This window comes from Fusarium fujikuroi, chromosome FFUJ_chr06 (assembly GCF_900079805.1).
Source record: "Fusarium fujikuroi IMI 58289 draft genome, chromosome FFUJ_chr06".
Taxonomy (NCBI): Eukaryota; Fungi; Ascomycota; class Sordariomycetes; order Hypocreales; family Nectriaceae; genus Fusarium; species Fusarium fujikuroi.
Window position 1 is genome coordinate 160,159 of NC_036627.1, and position 16,269 is coordinate 176,427.

General features: G+C 48.0%; 7 protein-coding genes; 3 read left to right on the forward strand and 4 right to left on the reverse strand.

Moving 5' to 3' along the window:
- Nucleotides 1-4,092: 4,092 nt before the first annotated feature.
- On the reverse strand, nucleotides 4,093-4,536 carry FFUJ_05389 (uncharacterized protein; the record flags this gene model as incomplete). Its single annotated transcript, XM_023578594.1, has 1 exon — nucleotides 4,093-4,536. The coding sequence occupies one exon, from the start codon at nucleotides 4,534-4,536 to the stop codon at nucleotides 4,093-4,095; it is 444 nt and encodes a 147-aa protein (XP_023431578.1).
- A 294-nt stretch (nucleotides 4,537-4,830) lies between these two features.
- On the reverse strand, nucleotides 4,831-6,589 carry FFUJ_05390 (related to transporter protein HOL1; the record flags this gene model as incomplete). XM_023578596.1 has 3 exons in its annotated part: nucleotides 4,831-5,243; nucleotides 5,313-5,885; nucleotides 5,944-6,589. The coding sequence occupies 3 exons, from the start codon at nucleotides 6,587-6,589 to the stop codon at nucleotides 4,831-4,833; spliced, it is 1,632 nt and encodes a 543-aa protein (XP_023431579.1).
- An 816-nt stretch (nucleotides 6,590-7,405) lies between these two features.
- Nucleotides 7,406-8,396, reverse strand: FFUJ_05391 (related to short chain dehydrogenase/reductase; the record flags this gene model as incomplete). XM_023578597.1 has 3 exons in its annotated part: nucleotides 7,406-7,626; nucleotides 7,687-7,914; nucleotides 7,976-8,396. 3 exons carry the CDS (start codon nucleotides 8,394-8,396, stop codon nucleotides 7,406-7,408), a joined length of 870 nt encoding a protein of 289 aa, XP_023431580.1.
- Nucleotides 8,397-8,799: 403 nt separating this feature from the next.
- FFUJ_05392 (related to NADPH-dependent beta-ketoacyl reductase (rhlG)) lies at nucleotides 8,800-9,870 on the forward strand (the record flags this gene model as incomplete). XM_023578598.1 has 3 exons in its annotated part: nucleotides 8,800-8,866; nucleotides 8,943-9,781; nucleotides 9,847-9,870. The coding sequence occupies 3 exons, from the start codon at nucleotides 8,800-8,802 to the stop codon at nucleotides 9,868-9,870; spliced, it is 930 nt and encodes a 309-aa protein (XP_023431581.1).
- Nucleotides 9,871-10,279: 409 nt separating this feature from the next.
- Nucleotides 10,280-11,227, forward strand: FFUJ_05393 (probable NmrA-like family protein; the record flags this gene model as incomplete). The annotated part of the gene is made up of 1 exon (XM_023578599.1): nucleotides 10,280-11,227. The coding sequence occupies one exon, from the start codon at nucleotides 10,280-10,282 to the stop codon at nucleotides 11,225-11,227; it is 948 nt and encodes a 315-aa protein (XP_023431582.1).
- Nucleotides 11,228-11,270: 43 nt separating this feature from the next.
- On the reverse strand, nucleotides 11,271-13,721 carry FFUJ_05394 (uncharacterized protein; the record flags this gene model as incomplete). XM_023578600.1 has 5 exons in its annotated part: nucleotides 11,271-11,841; nucleotides 11,894-12,490; nucleotides 12,552-12,955; nucleotides 13,007-13,224; nucleotides 13,286-13,721. 5 exons carry the CDS (start codon nucleotides 13,719-13,721, stop codon nucleotides 11,271-11,273), a joined length of 2,226 nt encoding a protein of 741 aa, XP_023431583.1.
- Nucleotides 13,722-14,277: 556 nt separating this feature from the next.
- On the forward strand, nucleotides 14,278-16,059 carry FFUJ_05395 (related to triacylglycerol lipase V precursor; the record flags this gene model as incomplete). XM_023578601.1 has 4 exons in its annotated part: nucleotides 14,278-14,447; nucleotides 14,506-14,793; nucleotides 14,861-15,036; nucleotides 15,095-16,059. 4 exons carry the CDS (start codon nucleotides 14,278-14,280, stop codon nucleotides 16,057-16,059), a joined length of 1,599 nt encoding a protein of 532 aa, XP_023431584.1.
- Between the last annotated feature and the right edge of the window lie 210 nt (nucleotides 16,060-16,269).

Below are 16,269 nucleotides of genomic sequence, written 5' to 3' on the forward strand. Positions count from 1 at the left end.
AAGCAAGCTAAAAGAATAATAAGATTATTAGTTCAATTACTGTAAGTAACATAAGCATTAACATACAAAACCCGTTTGCTGGTAAGGCAATAACGGCATTAATAAAAAGTAAAATAAAAAGTAAAATAAGTAATTTCATTTTCAAAAGATAAGTATATATAAAGAGTAAGACCCATATATTTTGAAAAATACTGTAATGAGCTTTTTGAACTTGGTAGTTTTGCTGTTATAAATCTTTTTTATTTAGTTATTAATGCAGTACTTTAAAGCTCTGCTTCTGTTCTGTTAAGGTTAAGCTAATACATTGACATCTGAAGAGTCAGAACCCCTGTAATTGTCTGAACAGCTGGTATGATGGCTGAAGTCAATTTTGTAAAGCGCAATTTAGGGTTGAACCTGGCCGAGCGCCGCCTCAATCCGTGTGCCATACCTTAATCATAATGGCTATGATTCGGTTAGAAAGTTGCTCTCCCAATTGAACCGAGTTGTGGCAGTAGCTAAGTTTGCACTTGTCTTGTGTGACTTGCACTGAGGAAGTCGAGGCCTCGCAAAACATTAACTGTGGCGCTCTGATTGCGGTATTTGTGTATCGCTGTGAGGGAGTGATGCGTGCAGCCATCGTATCTTTGAAGCTGGCTTTGGGTCGAGCTTCTTGTGTCTCAGCTTTATCGCGTGTTGCTAGGTTCTAGACTCTGCAATGGCGTGAGAAGGCTTTGGGCCGAGCAAACTGCCAAATCCGGTTATTTGGAGAGTGCAGAACTAATGTTGCTGTCTGAGAAATGCAGTTGGGATTCGTGGCCGACAGCGTATATTACCACGGAAAGCTTAGCTGTCTGAGCAATGTGACGGTGCTGATACTTATGTTGTTACATGCCAGAGAAAATGAATGCAGAAGTGAACCTTGGTAGGAATAAGAAGGAAGAAGCGAGGTGTGGCAGGGAAATGAAAGGGAACAGAATATTGAGTACGCAGCTAACTCACATTCAAGCATATGTGAGCGAGAATTATCATCACCGTCTTAGTCGACTCCAAAAGGTGACGGATCTACAGATAGTTCTTAGCTCTAGAACAAAATAAGCGAAGCTTTCGTGTCAGCGATACCAGCGGCGATTTCGCGCAGGACGATGGCGTAGATTTAATGCACTGGATTGAACAGCGAAAGTATGGTCTCTGTCTTACGTAAATCATATCCTCTCAACATTCCGAGCCGTCAGCGTTATCCTCTTCCAACACTACCCCGGCTTCCAAAAGTTCATGTCTATCGTGATGAGTCAGGGGCTTATGCAACTCCTGGATGACTTCTGCCATTCTTGTCAACCAGTAGCCTGAAAGAAATTCTGCAATAGGGACGTTTTGGCGATCGAAAACGTCCCCAAACTCTTCATCAAGTGCTTCAAGCTGATCGATCAACTCTCGGTCCTCGTCTAATATTTCTTTCCATTCTTCTTCCATGAAGTCCGAGTCCTTGAGATGACCGTAACCTTCAGTCAGGCAGATTGGCAAGTGCCTTACCCCCAAGGACATCATAGTCAGAATATGAATTCCGCATTTCGCCATATATAAACTTTCAGAGCTGGATTCTGAAATCTTTAACAGAGAGGTGCTACTAATCACATGTTCAATATGATTTTCTATGACCGAAAAGAAATACTTGCAGTATAATCCGCCTCCAGGCAACAAAAGTGCGGGCAAGATATGTGCCAAAGGTCGGGTAAATATGCCTGATGAGCAAGGACATGGAATATTGCACTCGGATTTGCTGTCGCATATGGATGTTAGCAATGTCCTTGAATCCTGTAGTTCGGATAACCAGACATCCTGCCGCCACGAACCGGAGGCCCTGGGACGCATCTGCAACCCAATGTAATATGCAATGCGATGAAGAATTGAAAGCCGGAAGGGTCCCAATGAAAGCTCTGAGCATAGATTTTGGCCGAGAAGCCAATCTAAATATTTAACCCAAATTCTTGGATCCTCAGGAGAACTGTCCTGTATAATGTGGCGGCCATAAAGAAGTGGTTGAACGCCATTTTCATCTCTAGGTGCGAAGCCATAGTCGAGTGCCATCTCTACAACAAATGGGTGATGAGGAACACCGAAAAGGCTCTCGGGTATGCATAGCCTGTTGTTGTTACAAGGGTTGAGGCTATCGGGAACCCATATTCGATGATCCTGCTGATCTTGAGCTTCCTGCAGTTCGCTCCACAGTAGAAAAGCAGTCTTGTCAGGCAAGGGGCTTGTGGATACTCCATATTGGCGCAGGATCCTTTCAGGAAGGATGCTGAGTGCCATATTCCGGAGTCGCTGACGTCTGTCTTTGAGATGCTTGAAGAATAATTTTCGGGCCTTCAATGAGCAATCAGCTAGGGTTATCCCCCATATGTAACCGGCGGTGACTTTGCAATCGGCTTCGAGCAGGAGTTGGACACCGACGTAGCAAGTGCAGTCGTCACACTCAGTCCACTGGTCTGGAGCTTTGCAGTGTATCTTGCTATGGATGAGAGCATAGTACAGAGGGCTGAGACCGGGAAATGTGAACGGGGCCATTTCCATCAAGAGACGGACATCTTGCCGTTGTAAAAGAAGTCTCAGGCCATCAGGCCAATTGCAACTTGCATGTAATATGTTGCGACCATAGAGATCCGTTTGCGAAATAGTCAAGAGGCTATCCTCCTCTGCCAGTATAGCTTGAAGCCTTCGATGATCTTTCGTGATGACAGCTAAAAACAGCTCCGAGAATCCAATATCTGCTAAGTCGTCAATAATTAAGCAATAATGACAAGCAGGCAACAGAAATATGACCTTCACATATATCGGGATATTCAAATAGGGTCTTTAAGCGCCTTTGAACTTTCTCTCCATTATCCATCCCAAAAGCAATTAGGCTTGCGAATCTTCGATTAGCCAGCTCGGTGTTGTAAAAGTTTGAATCGTAGACCATAACCAGTTTATAAAGCCTCGGGAGAACCCAGAGATTGTAGTGCCACATTGATAGGGTTAATAAGTTACTAATTCATATCAGATCAGTGTAGTAATCTGGAATGGCTTCAATATTACGATTGATTGAAAGTCGATGCCGTGATAGGCACACCGACATCGGCTAGGTAGCTTAGTATCTTGCAAATGGCATCGGTTGCTATGTCCGTTGACCGTGGTGGATCACAGAATAAAAAAGCCTCAAAGTTGTTAGCTTGAAGTCGTCAAGAAACAGAAACGGGATTAACAGTGGGATACTCACTTCCAAACACAAGTGTGCAACATTATTACCGTGTTGGTCAACATCGAAAGGTGATGCATTTCCGGATCCATAGATGACTCTCAACTCTTTAATAACACTGTCTGCTAGGTAATCCAGACCATTCTCCTTCGCTAATGATTGCATTTCAAAGAGTTCGAAAGCTGGACTGCTCTCAACAATGTTACACGGCCGCAACCCAAAAAAGACGCTGTATGGCCCACCAGGGTAATCTTGTGTGAAAGAAACAGTGAAACTATGGGAGAAAAGGGATAGAAGCCCGAAGTACGTCGCTGAAGCTTTCGAGATATTCCTCTTCGACTTCCGAAAGAAAATGCACCCAGGGCGATGATTCGCCCGTGTGTCTCCTTGTCTTGAGACGGTCAGTCCGCCCCAAAATCGATATGTCCAACTTGCAGGACGATTACTAGTCTTGTTGTTTAAAGCTCCACAGGTACAGTCCATGTCTGCTAGCTTCTTGCAGAGTCTTTGTTCGAGTTCGGCATTCTGCAGATAACGAGGCGTGGAGTGGGAGTCGGTGATGTCTTCGAAAGATCGCCGATTTCCAGAGTAAGAGGTCTTCGTCTCGGCAACACTCACGCCATTCTGGTGCAAGCCGATACTGTTGCTGCTGGAGGCTGTAACATCTTCTATTCTGGATGGAAGAAGTTGAAGGGTGATGGGTTCTACTTTGGGGCTGACGTCGAGTTTGGTGGCGATGGTTCTCAACGTAGCTGGGGTGTTGATGTCAAGTGCTTCGAGAGACGTTCTGAAAGCCTCCAACTCATCACCCATTCGGATATTTAGGTCGCTAGTCTTATTCAACACAATTCTCTTTTAGCATGCTTGGAGATGGCTCACAGATTGAGGGCTTGGATGAAGCTACTGAGCGTGGTGTTTGCCCGTGTAAGGTACTCTTCGAACTGCACCAGCTTCTTGCGATCAAAGGGATATCGCGCAATTAGTTTCTGTCTTCTCCAAATCTCCTTGAACAATGATGGATCTTCAGTCGGCATTAACTCGTTGAGCAACTTCTGGAGACATTGAAGCTGCATTTCGCAATTGATTAAACTCAATTGTAAGCCATCGATGGCTGGGGAATGACGATGGCCAAGCTTTGATGCACTCGACTGGACAGCGAAAACATGGAATTTGAATAAGGCTACGTTCTGTGCGACAATTGCGAGATCCTCTTTTCTGTCTTTGATAGCGCTGAAGTAGGTGTGAAGACCGTCGCAAACAGTAATTCCAAGTGAAATGAGACCAGCGACGCCGGTCGCGATAGAGAATGGGTCACCCATATCGAATCTGATGGGTTTTGGAAGAGAAGGATGAAAAGGACTGCGGGGTAAAGTGGTAGGGGAAGCGCTGAGTTTTGTTCTGGTACTGGTTGCACATTGCGGCTTACGTCGAGAAGCAGACAAGGCAGATTCGTGAATCAGGCTATCAATCAGAAACTGCCAACACATCAGCTCGGTTATGCATTGACGCCACATTCACAAGTTGGAAATTTGGAGTCGTAAAGTAGAAAAAAGCGGCTGAGCTCTCCGATCGTAAATTAAAGTACAAGGTAAAGTTAATTAACCAGAATAATCCTATAGAAGAAAACCATGGCGAAATGCAAAGCTTCGTGCTCTCTTTCCGTAGATGTACATGGGGATGGTAGCCATGCTTAGTGCCATAGTTATACCTCCAATCACGAAGAAGGCATCCCTCACGCCCTGGTACTCAATCCAGTCGTTCATATAGAAGCTCATGCCAAAGGCAAAGACATTCTTGGTGAAACTCATCATCGCGTATGCTTCAACAGCCTCGCGACGATGCGAGTCGACGACATAGGATACAAGCCCAACGATGCCGAATTGGACTCCAAGGTTGATCATGCCCAAGCAGACGATGACAGGGATTGGCCAAGGCTCGCCGTTTGAAAGGCTCTGGCCGTAGCCAAAAAAGCCACTGCCGCCAAGTGTAGTCAGAAGGACGAGGATTGGAAGACGGAATTCAGGCTCTGTGACAAGGAGGAGTCAGCAAATATGTTTTGGATAACCTTTTGGTCTGTGGGTAACGGATGACCTACCGTAGATTCCCTCGTTTCTCCTAGCCATAAACGTGGCCAACCCGTCCACCATGATACCGGCCAGCGCGGTTGCGATAAAGGTACCGACGAAGGATGACAGGTTTGTCAAACCCACCTGGGCAACGGTGAAGTTGTATGGAGGCTGAGTAAAGATTTGCGAAGCCGTGGATGCAAGGAGCACCAGCCAGCTCATGCAAATGGTCAACTGGAAGCATCCCCAAATGACCACGGGAGAACCAAGCATCTTGAAAGGCGCAAACATGCTATACCAGAATCCAGACGCGTCGTAGTAGCCGCTCCAAGGTCGAAGATTGCAGATGAATGAACGAGGCTCTGGAATGGGTGCATTGTCACAAACTGAAGCTTTGTTTTCAACTTCTGATACGCACTCCTTCTTGTCGTCCACAGCAGAATGTCCCTCCACGTGAGAGCTCACAAGGGTGTCTGGATTGGTTGAGCGCTTGTAAGCTGTCTCGGGCATGAAGAAGAAGGTGAGTATAAGCTGAAGTCCAAAGGCACCGGCCATAGCCCAGAGGCAGGTCTTATAGCCATATCGGTCGATGATAGCGCCAGCTGACAGTAAGAGATCAGTATGAGATAGACAGGATAAAGGGTAGAGGATAAGACTAACCGATAGGTGAAGCAAGGTTGATGCCACCAAGGACACCCAGATTGAAAACCGCATTCCGAAAGCCCCTTTGGTGAACAAACCAAATGTCCGAGATTGATGCAGGAACCAGGGCTTCCATCGGAGACATGCAAAATCCCTGGATGGCACGAGAGAGGGCGAGCGAGATAAAGTCCTTGGCTACGGCAGTCCATATAGTTGAGCAGAGGAGGCCCAATGTGGTGATGAGGTACACCGGCCGCTTGCCAATCATCATCGCCAACGAGTTGCAGAAAAGGTTGCCGAACGCCAAAGCAATGAGCAGGGATCCAGTGAAGCCTAGACTGAACCTCTGGAGAGGTACGTCGAATTCCTCAGCGATAGGCACCAATGCTGGACCGAGAAGGGGTCCTATAGCACCGACGCACCCGCAGCCCACGATGATAGAGACAGTGAACATCTCCTTCTTCCATCGCGGCCAGTTCAAAGGATCGTTCGGGTCATCAGAAGGCTGAGGAACAAGGACGATCTTGCCAGTCGAATCATGCTTGAGGTTGGAATGATCCTTTTCGGGAGCGGTTTCGAGGCTGGAAGAAATACCCTTCTCATTGAGGAATGATGTTCCGGGGACATCGGAGAGGTGACGATCAGGAAGAACACCCAGACCCATGATGTAGAATCAGGTCGAATCTTGTATGCAATAGAAGGCGATAGGCAATTATGCTGGAGATGGGGATGATGCAGAAGTATGACGGAGGATTCGAGGATGTGGGTAGCTTATATGTCATTTCGGGGGCATATCGCCGACATCATTCAGGGATAATTCATGGGGTATGGGGTGAAGGAGCCCGGGCTGGATTGGCAGAATCGTTTCCCGCTTCGTGGTGGACCAATGTTAGTCGTGACCAATCGTGTTATTGGCAGTCGAGACTCTGTGGCTGGGAGCTCACATTACCCCAGAGAACTTGGCAGGCCAATGGTGCAGTTGATCCCTCGTGCCGACAATCACCAAGGGCCATCTGCCGACGCTATATCACCATCAGAGTTAGCCGTAGTGTCTCGCCAAGACATGGCAAGGGCGTCGAGGTTACAGCTATAGAGTAGTAGTACGCTCGTTACCCCGCTAATATTGCATGCTTAGTCTCTGGACATGTGAGATACAGATCGTGGGGTTAGTGTAGTGCGGGGGCGGACTGGACATCATGGGTCTGTCCCTTTGCCGCTAGCTTGGTTGTCGCAATATTCGGCAGCGGGCATTGAACTCAAGGGAAGGATATCACTAGCACATAGTGTTGCTGGTACACGAAGGCAGGGTGTCTAGCACAATTTGGTCGTATTGGTAACAGGGCACGTTAGTCAAGCACCGTGCAAGGCGCTTGATGTAAGCATTAACTGTTTAATCAAACGATGGAGAACTAAGAGGCCACGCCTATTCTAGATATGATACTGCAAATGCAATCAAATACACAGTCATTATTACCGTATCTCAAGCATGACCTAGTTTATAAAACATCTTGTTGTTATGTTCCGCCCCAGCATCAGCATATTCCGCATGAGGTCTCAGTGTAATAGTCTCCTCATTCAGTTCCGCCACCTGACCAGTCCTCGAAGGGTCTGTCACGAATTGCGAAACAGCCTTTGTCAAGGTTGAGAGTGGCGTGATTATCATCGCCTTGAAGAGTTCCTTATCCGGAGTGATGTTTGTTTCTGTATTATATGTTAGCAGGCGGACAAAATGGCTCAGGTGTTTGGGGGCTGTAAACTTACCCAGGACTCCGGGTGCAAGAGCGTTGATCTGTATCTTGGGTTCTTCAAGCCTGATAGCCATGGAACGAACCAGTCCTATAATGCCGGACTTTGCTGCAGAATAGAGCGGCGAAACAGGGAACGGATAGATGGCAGCTGATGATGATGTGCAAACAACAGAGCCTCTCGAATTTGGAAGACGACTTCCGACTTCGTTCTTGAGCATATAATGCACAGCAAGTCCAACACCTACAGTTGGTGCCTGTTAGCTTATAGAGCATGGGGAGGCTTAAGAAGAGGTATAACTGACTGTAAATTACTCCATTGAGATTAATATCCTGCATTTTCAGGTTCGGTTTCCGGGGAAACTCTGTTGGAGTGCAATCGAGGGCTCCGACTACAGGATCAGAGATTCCTGCATTGGCGATAACAATATCGATTCGGTCTCCGTGCTCACGATAGATCTGGTCAAAGACCGCGTATTGTCCTTCCCAGGAAGAAACATCGCACCATCGAAAACTGACGGTGGCTTGAGGGTACTGCTTTGACACTTCCGCAACAACATCTGGTCCAGTCTTTGAGTTGACGTCAAGAACGGCAACCATGTGGCCCTGTGCAGCGAAGTGACGGGTGATAGCCAAACCAATGCCACTTGCGCCTCCAGTGACAACGATAGATAATCTTTGGCCTTGAAAAGACGTATCAACAATTGAATCAGCAGATGGCGACATTTTGGCACTGTAGCTAGGTTGGAGTGAGAATGGGAAGACTGGATGGCTGCACTTGGTGATTCGGGGATCTGTTGTGAGGTAACTGATGTCAATTTCCGGATGATACAGTGAATGGTACTTATTTAGCTCGGAAGACCGGAATTTGGACATGTAAACGCGTGCCGATGAAATGGGTGTAGATGCCGCGCCGGTTTCCCGAGTGTCCGGAGTTCCCCACTGTCGGCAACAGCACCTATAATACAGGACAGCCATAGAGATCTATCCACTTGTTAGTTCTAGGCCTGGTTTAGTTCAGCCCATTCAAAACCCATTTTCTTCTCTAAATTCTCTAGAGTTAGTCAACACTGCTAGTACTCTTGCTCATTTTTTTCATCTTCTCTATCTACGCAACTTTGAACAAAATATGGCCGAGATATTCTTCTCCTCAGACATCGCGGATAATGTGAAGGGGAAGGTGGTTGTCATGACAGGTAGTGCTCAACATTTCGCTCTCTAGCTTTCATCGACTTCTATTATATATCTATTTCTAATATGCCTTCCGCGTAGGTGGTGCGCAAGGAATTGGCGCAGCAACGGTTTCCCTATTATACGAGAGAGGCGCTCATGTTTACTTCGGCGACGTGGACGATGTCAAGGGCCATCAGATGGTCAGTCATATCCAGTCAAGCATACCGCATAGCAGCGGATCGGTACATTTCCAGAAACTCGACGTCCGCAACTACAGCGAACAACTTCAGCTCTTCAAGACACCTTATGAAGAACGAGGTCATGTCGATATCGCAATATCATGCGCTGCCATTGTAGAACCTAATGAATGGTTTGGGCCAGACCAACTTACCCTCGAGGCGGTCATGACGGAACCCCAGCCGCTCAAGAATACTATCGACATCAACCTCACAAGCGTTGTTCTCTTTTGTCGATTAGCAATTGCCTTTATGAAGGCAGACAAAGGACAGGCCAACTTGAAGGGCTTCTCCAAGTCCATTGTCTTACTCTCCTCTATCGCTGGAATAACTGAAGCCGCAGGTCTCTTCGCCTACAGCGCTTCAAAGCATGGCATTATAGGACTAATGAGATCCTTACGGGCGCTGGCTTCAACAAAGTACAGCATCCGCATCAACGCCGTGTGTCCCTGGGCAACAGACACGCAGATGATCGATAACGTCCGCTCGATCTGGGACAAGCATCATCTTCCATTGAATGCACCTAATGATGTTGCGCAGTTTATCACTCAGCTGGCAACTGACAAGTCGTTGAGTGGGAAGTCTGTGCTGGTCGCTGGTGGCAGAGGATTTGATACAGAGGAAGGCATTGATAGGACAATGTCTGAGTGGTTTGGACCTCTTACGGAAGAGTTCTGGCGCGGACAAAAGGCCTTTGGGACGGTAAGTATTATAATACATCACTGCATAGTGTTTTTAAGCGGACATCTGCTAATATCCCCCATTAGGGTGATCAATGGTCTGATATCTGAAACATGTGCAGTCTTCAATGAGTACAACGTTGTTTTCATCGGCCTCTGTGACTTCAACTTTGGATTAAATGTGCATAGTGTCAGTAGGTCATACCAGCCATTTCCTGCAAACAGTAGGAAGCGAGTTGGGTTGGTATTTCCATAATTGACAAAATAAAGCAAAGTCCGCAGCTCCATATTAACAACGGCGGAGTCCGCAACGCTATATTAACAACGGCGGAGTCCGCAACGCTATATTAATAATAGAGTCTGTTTAATAATCAGTCCGAACGCTTGGGCTATAACGTTGGCTGGAATACTAATCGCAAAATGTGCAGCTATCGTAAAATATAAATATTAATCTCCTAATTTGAACTGACGTTTGATTGTAACATCCAAGTACCGACTTGTTTGGTACTTCCTTATCAACATGTCTGGTACATTTCTCGTCGCCGGCGCCACTGGCAACACGGGACGAGGGGTCGTCACAACGCTATCGGAACTTCTCAAAGAGAACAAGACCTTCTCAGACTACAAGATTCTTGCTCTGACACGATCAGCCAACGGAACTGCCGCTCAACAACTCGCTCGCCTGCCAAACGTCGAGGTCATTGAACAGAACTGGGTCGAGATCACCGCAGACTGGCTCCGAGAACGGCACGTCGTCAGAGCTTTCATCGCCTCGCATAACGAACCCAATCAATTTGCCGAAGAGTCGACATTCCATATCGCTGCTCTCAGCGCTGGCATTGAGTACGTCGTGCGTATCTCAACCACCGCTGCAAACGTCCGTCCTGATTGCCCCGCCTACTATCCCAGGACGCACTGGGCAATCGAGACCTTGCTGAGTTCGCCCGAGTTTGATGCACTTAAATGGACTTCATTGCAGCCTAACGTCTTTACCCAATTTTGGCTTGGTCCTGCTGCTAGCTTGATCAAGACATTCCGCGAGACCGGGAAGCAAGAGCCGCTGAGGCTCATGGCTTCAGAGGATGCAGCCGTCGGGCCCATCGATTCCAACGAAGTCGGAGTCTTTGCAGCTCACCTCTTGGCTTCGGAGGACATTGATTCCCACAACAAGGCGAAATATGTCTTGAACGGGGCCGAGGATATCACTGGACGTCAGATTGTAGATCTTGTCGAGGAGTACATCGGCACCAAGGTTGAGCATGTCGTCTCCAAGGACATGTCATTCATTGAACATGCCGCAGCCCAGACACAGCATTCAAAGAATGTCATCTTGTCGATCAAGCATGCTCCTGAAACTGCATGGGAAGGGAAATGCGGAGTTGACACCACAAGCAAGGAAGTCCTCCAGATTGCTGCGCCCAAGAAGACGCCTGCTGAGATTCTCAAGGCATTGATTCAAGGTCCCTAGTAGCAAATATAATTTAAAAGTTGTGTTGCATTACAAGAGCTACTTAGAAATGGCTCAGCATGTCTGTAAATGGCTCCGTATCAAACAAAAAGTTGTCTGTTCCCTGAATAATTCCATTCCAGTGTAAATCAGATGCCCCCAATGCCATGGGCAAGCCTTCATCACCAAACCCTTGGCTTTCATCTGGTATGCGCCACATACTCGCCATACTATGCGTTGCCTCCGTCACCTGCTGCAACAATAGCAGACCTCCAGATGTCTCGTCACCCAGCTCCGGCGGCACAATTGACGATGCCAATGTTGACATGTCAGTGTCTGCATCTGGCGGAGCACTCCTCTCCTGGTCCAGGACGAATATCTGGCTAAGAAACTGCCCGCTACTCTCTCTCTTGGGTGGAACGAGACGTTCTCGATAACTCTGTAGGGAGTTGCGAAGCTCTGTCAACACGTCTAGATAGCGATGGGCTTGAGGACTTGTTCGATCCAGGTCTCTAATGAGGCCAATGCCACTATGTAGAGCGGCCTCTGTCTCGAATGTTGTTGATCTTTCTGACAATGTGGCCTCGACGAAGAGAGAAAAGGCCAGGATGAGACAGCCGCTAAATATCCAAGCTCTGAGTCCACGGTTAGTATATGCCTTGGCTAAGTGGAAATGGGAGTTCTTACTTTAGTAACGTCATGTTCTGTATGAGCAGGCCAGCAGATTGTGTTCTTCGCGTAGTCTCGATCAGTAATACAGACGCATCAATGCAGACCTGTGCCAACTCCTTCGTCTCCGCATCACTGGCAGGATATTCCCCAAAGGCACCATCCGAGCGATCCAGGCGTTTCAGCCTCCCCAGCATGTACGATATCAGAACCGGTCTAGTAGCCAGCATAACAGTGTAGTAATAAAAGATCGAGACAGCAAAGTTGCCCAAAGTCTGCCACCACTTCTCCGGTGAGATCGGGGAGCTGACCGTGCAGTTCGTCATGCTCGACGGCAGTGCCGAGCTCCAGTCTCGAAGTTGTCTGAGGATTTCTTTTGTTGATGTCAAGCTCGTGTCCTGTTTGTTGTTGAGGAGATATGTGATCTGTTCGAGTATAACGCAGACTCCATAGCACGCTGACATGGATGTGAATTCTGGCGTACAGGGTTCTGGTCCGTCTGGGACCGAGAATGATGGGTCACTTATTCCACGTCTTGGTGAAGACGCTGGGGTTTGGGCTAGGACTGCTCCGAATCCGATATCCAAGATACGCAGACTTTTCCATACCTGAAGCCTGTTGAAGCAAGTATGTCAGCTCACCACCACTAGTTGATCAAGACCACAAGGTCTCCTACCTGAATCGATGTACTTCTGGTGTCAAATTGCGATAAGAATCCGGCAAATGCATCCCTATCGCATGTGCCACTCGAGTCGCAACACCAAGATATATGAAGGCCCCGTCTCTCTTGCACGCATTCACCATATAGATACTCATGAGCAGAAAGATAGCAACTAGTTCGCCTGTAGGGTTAAGCAGCATACCATCAAAGGCTACCTTTTGTCCACGGTCAAAATGCTTCTGGGCATGATAAAGAGTTTTGGGGCTTGTTCTACAACCTTGCCCGCCGACGGCAATAGCCAAGTCGATGATGGCGCCTTTTTGGAGAGACTGTGGTGGATCAGAGGCACTTGGGTGTTCAGTCTCTTCGAGCAGCTCTAATAATTGCTTAGGGGAGTAAACATATACAATTCCGGTTGTCTGAAATCCCATATTAGCTTCGTACATATCGTGTTGTAGTTGTAACCATACCGCTACTAGAAACCTATGGATATAATCTCGCTTTTCTTCCAGTGTAAGCTGACTGTCTGGGCTGTCCTCGGCGACGTAGTACGAGGCTTGGGGATACGACGACTCCAACATAGCTTTGGCCCGCTCTTTGTCGGTGAATGGGGATGGTCCCATGTAGCAGAGGAACATGTGACGTAGGAAGTCGAGGAAAGAGAGAGATGCCGAATCGCCCATGGATACTACAAGCCAGTCAGGTATGGGATGGGAGCTCAAATTGCCATATTTTTCTTATGTGCTTACAGTTCTCGCCCTCTGAGTCCCTGCCTTGACTGCCGCCGTTTGACATGCAAGGTGATGAGATGGTGCCGGGGGTTTCGTTGGACTGCTCTCCAGCTGTAGACTCTGGAGTCCGTGGTGCCTGTATGCGCTCATGGGTATCGCTCTCATTGACAGACGAGGCTATAGTAGAACAAACGATCAAGTCTAAGCTGGCGGCATCGTCGTTGCTGTTAGACGTGATGTCGTCTTGTCTGGCCGTGGCTCGACGTTGTGCCTTGCTGCTTATACGTCGCGGCCGAGCAGCCTCTGGATCGTAGATGCAATAAGGAACACAGTCCCGTCGCCGGCAATTGGCGCATGGAGTTTGCGAGTCGCATCTCTTCTTGCTATTCTGGCAGGGCACGCAGGCTATCACAGCGCGTCTACGATCTTGAGCACGAACCTTGGGACGTGGCATGACGGGAATATTGGCCGTGTACGTTTGCCGCTTGGTATTGAGATTAGTGGGTATTGAATTCAGGATCAACCCGGGATGTCAAAATGAAGAGTCTGCAATCATTTGCCGCACCCAGAGCCGAGACTCTAACGCTTGCGGGTTAGTGATATCAACATGAGCATCTTGTGCGGGGAAGCGAGCGGGTAGACTGCATCATGCCCCAGGTTTAGCGGGGTAGTGCCAGTTCAACTCCTCGTTTCTCGCTTACACATGCATGACAAGTTACTGGTCCGGGTAATGATAGTCGTCCACATGTTTTGTGCGCGAGGTATCACGGCGGCAAGTGCACCTATATCCCCAGTCCGGTCCATCGGATAGCTACCTAGGCTGGAGAAATCTGGGGTAGCAAGGGTGACCTCAGCCAGTGATGGCAAGGCAGGATTAGTTACTTTTCATTACATGAGACTCGCTGACGTCTTAAAGCCGTCGCTTCGGCTACAATTGCAGTCTTCTCCTCTTTACTCCGCCATTTGTAAACATTTGATAATATCACGTTCCCCTCTTTTTTGCCCCAATCATGGCGTTTACGCTTAACCATACCCGATTGGGTGATATCCAAGGCCTCAAGTTGGACGATCAAGGAGTAGTGCAATTTCTGGGTGTCCAGTATGCCACAATAGCTCATCGTCTTGCCGCTCCAGTGCTGAAAAGTGACTATGGAGGAAAGATTCATGCGACAAGGAGAGGGTAGGTTGTTGCCAGATCTGCGAGCATGACCTGACCTAATCCTCCCTCCTCCTCACAGCCCGACTGTCGTCAGACCACCTCTAGCATGCGACATTGAGTTTGGCCTCATTCAAAAGGCTCTCAACAAACCCGATGACCGTCCCATGTCGGACCTGGACGGCCTGACTCTCGATATCACCGTTCCAGAAGCGACCCTCAACGAGAATGATGCAAAACTACCCGTGCTTGTCTTTATTCATGGAGGCGCATATATCATAGGTGACAGCGGGGCTCCACATTATGATATGGCTGCCATCGTAGCATATTCCAAGTCTATCGGAAAGCCTATCATTGGTGTATCTATCAAGTAGGGTCTCTCCATATGAGTTGTTAGATACGGGGTATTTTCAGGGCCTTATACTGACTATTAACAGCTACCGACTCGGAGTTGCAGGGTTTCTGGACAGCAATGAGATGAAGGCCGCAGGTATCCTTACAAACAGAGGCATCCTTGATCAAAAGACGGCATTTCAGTGGGTTCATCAGAACATCGGCGGGTTTTCGGGCGACCCAACTCGCATCACAGCCATTGGTCAGAGCGCAGGCGGTAGTAAGTATTAGCTATTTGCTCGTTATTCGAAGACAACTCAGCTGATGATTGATCCCAGGCTCCATCATGCATCTCCTTGACCTGGACTTACAAGCCGAATCTCTTTTCGACCGCGCCATTTGCTTGAGTGGAAACAACTTGGCCGTTCCGTCATCTACTAAGGAAGTCGCCCAAAATGCATATAAAGCTGTGCTACAGTTTCTAGGAATAGATCCTGCGTTATCGAGCGAGGATCAAGTGGATGCATTGATAGCAATCTCTCCGGAAGACATTCTATCCAAGATCCCAATGTCAGTCCCGCTAATGCCCGTCGTGGAGACAGACCAACTGCCCTCGTTCAATTCAGTCGAGACTCACTTGTCTTCATCGAAAGACAAGCCACCTCTAATGATTGGCTCGACCGACTTTGATGCAGTCATCTTCGAAGTTCTCGGTCTTTTCGCAGGCCGTGATCAAGGGTCTCTGGCCCAAGGCTTCGTCAGGTCTTTGACGAAGTCCATCCCCGAAGAGCACCATGACAGACTCGAGAAACTTTTCAGCCTGTATGGGATCTCAGAAGCAGATGAGGACGCCAAAACCCGCATCAAGATTCTCCAGTTCGGGACAGATCTAAAGTACTTTGCGACATCTAAACACTACGCCAACTGTTGGCCTACCAATTCATGGCTTTATTACTTTAATGAATCTAATCCATGGGATGGGCCACATAAGGGTCGGTCTGCTCACTGTCTTGACATAGCATATCTCTTCCTGAACTTCAATCACGTCATGGATGACTCCCAGAAGAAGACAGCAACGGGCTTTGCTCGAGATGTGATTAGTTTCGCAAACACGGAGGAGCCCTGGGGCGAGTTCCATGCTTCTGAGGATCTGAGAGTGTATGGAGCACCGGAAGAGAGTCAGGGATCGGGAGGTGATCTCAAAACTTCGCCCAGGCCATCTGAGGAGATTCAACGTCTTTGGTCAGACATAGGTCTTGATAACCTTGCTCCGGCTTGGAGTGGCTACTCCGCAAGGTCGTAGTTGGTGGCACTGGAAAATGGCACCGCGGTTACAAGATTGCACTACTCAATTGAGGTCGATGGTTTGCTTCTGTTGATATTTTGGTTTCTACTCTAACAGAAAGCCTCGCATGCAGACTCTATTGGTCAGAAACCTATTATGTAAAAGCACATAAAATGCAACGTAGCCACTTAAAAGCCACCTGGCTGACACACTTGATTCAATATTATG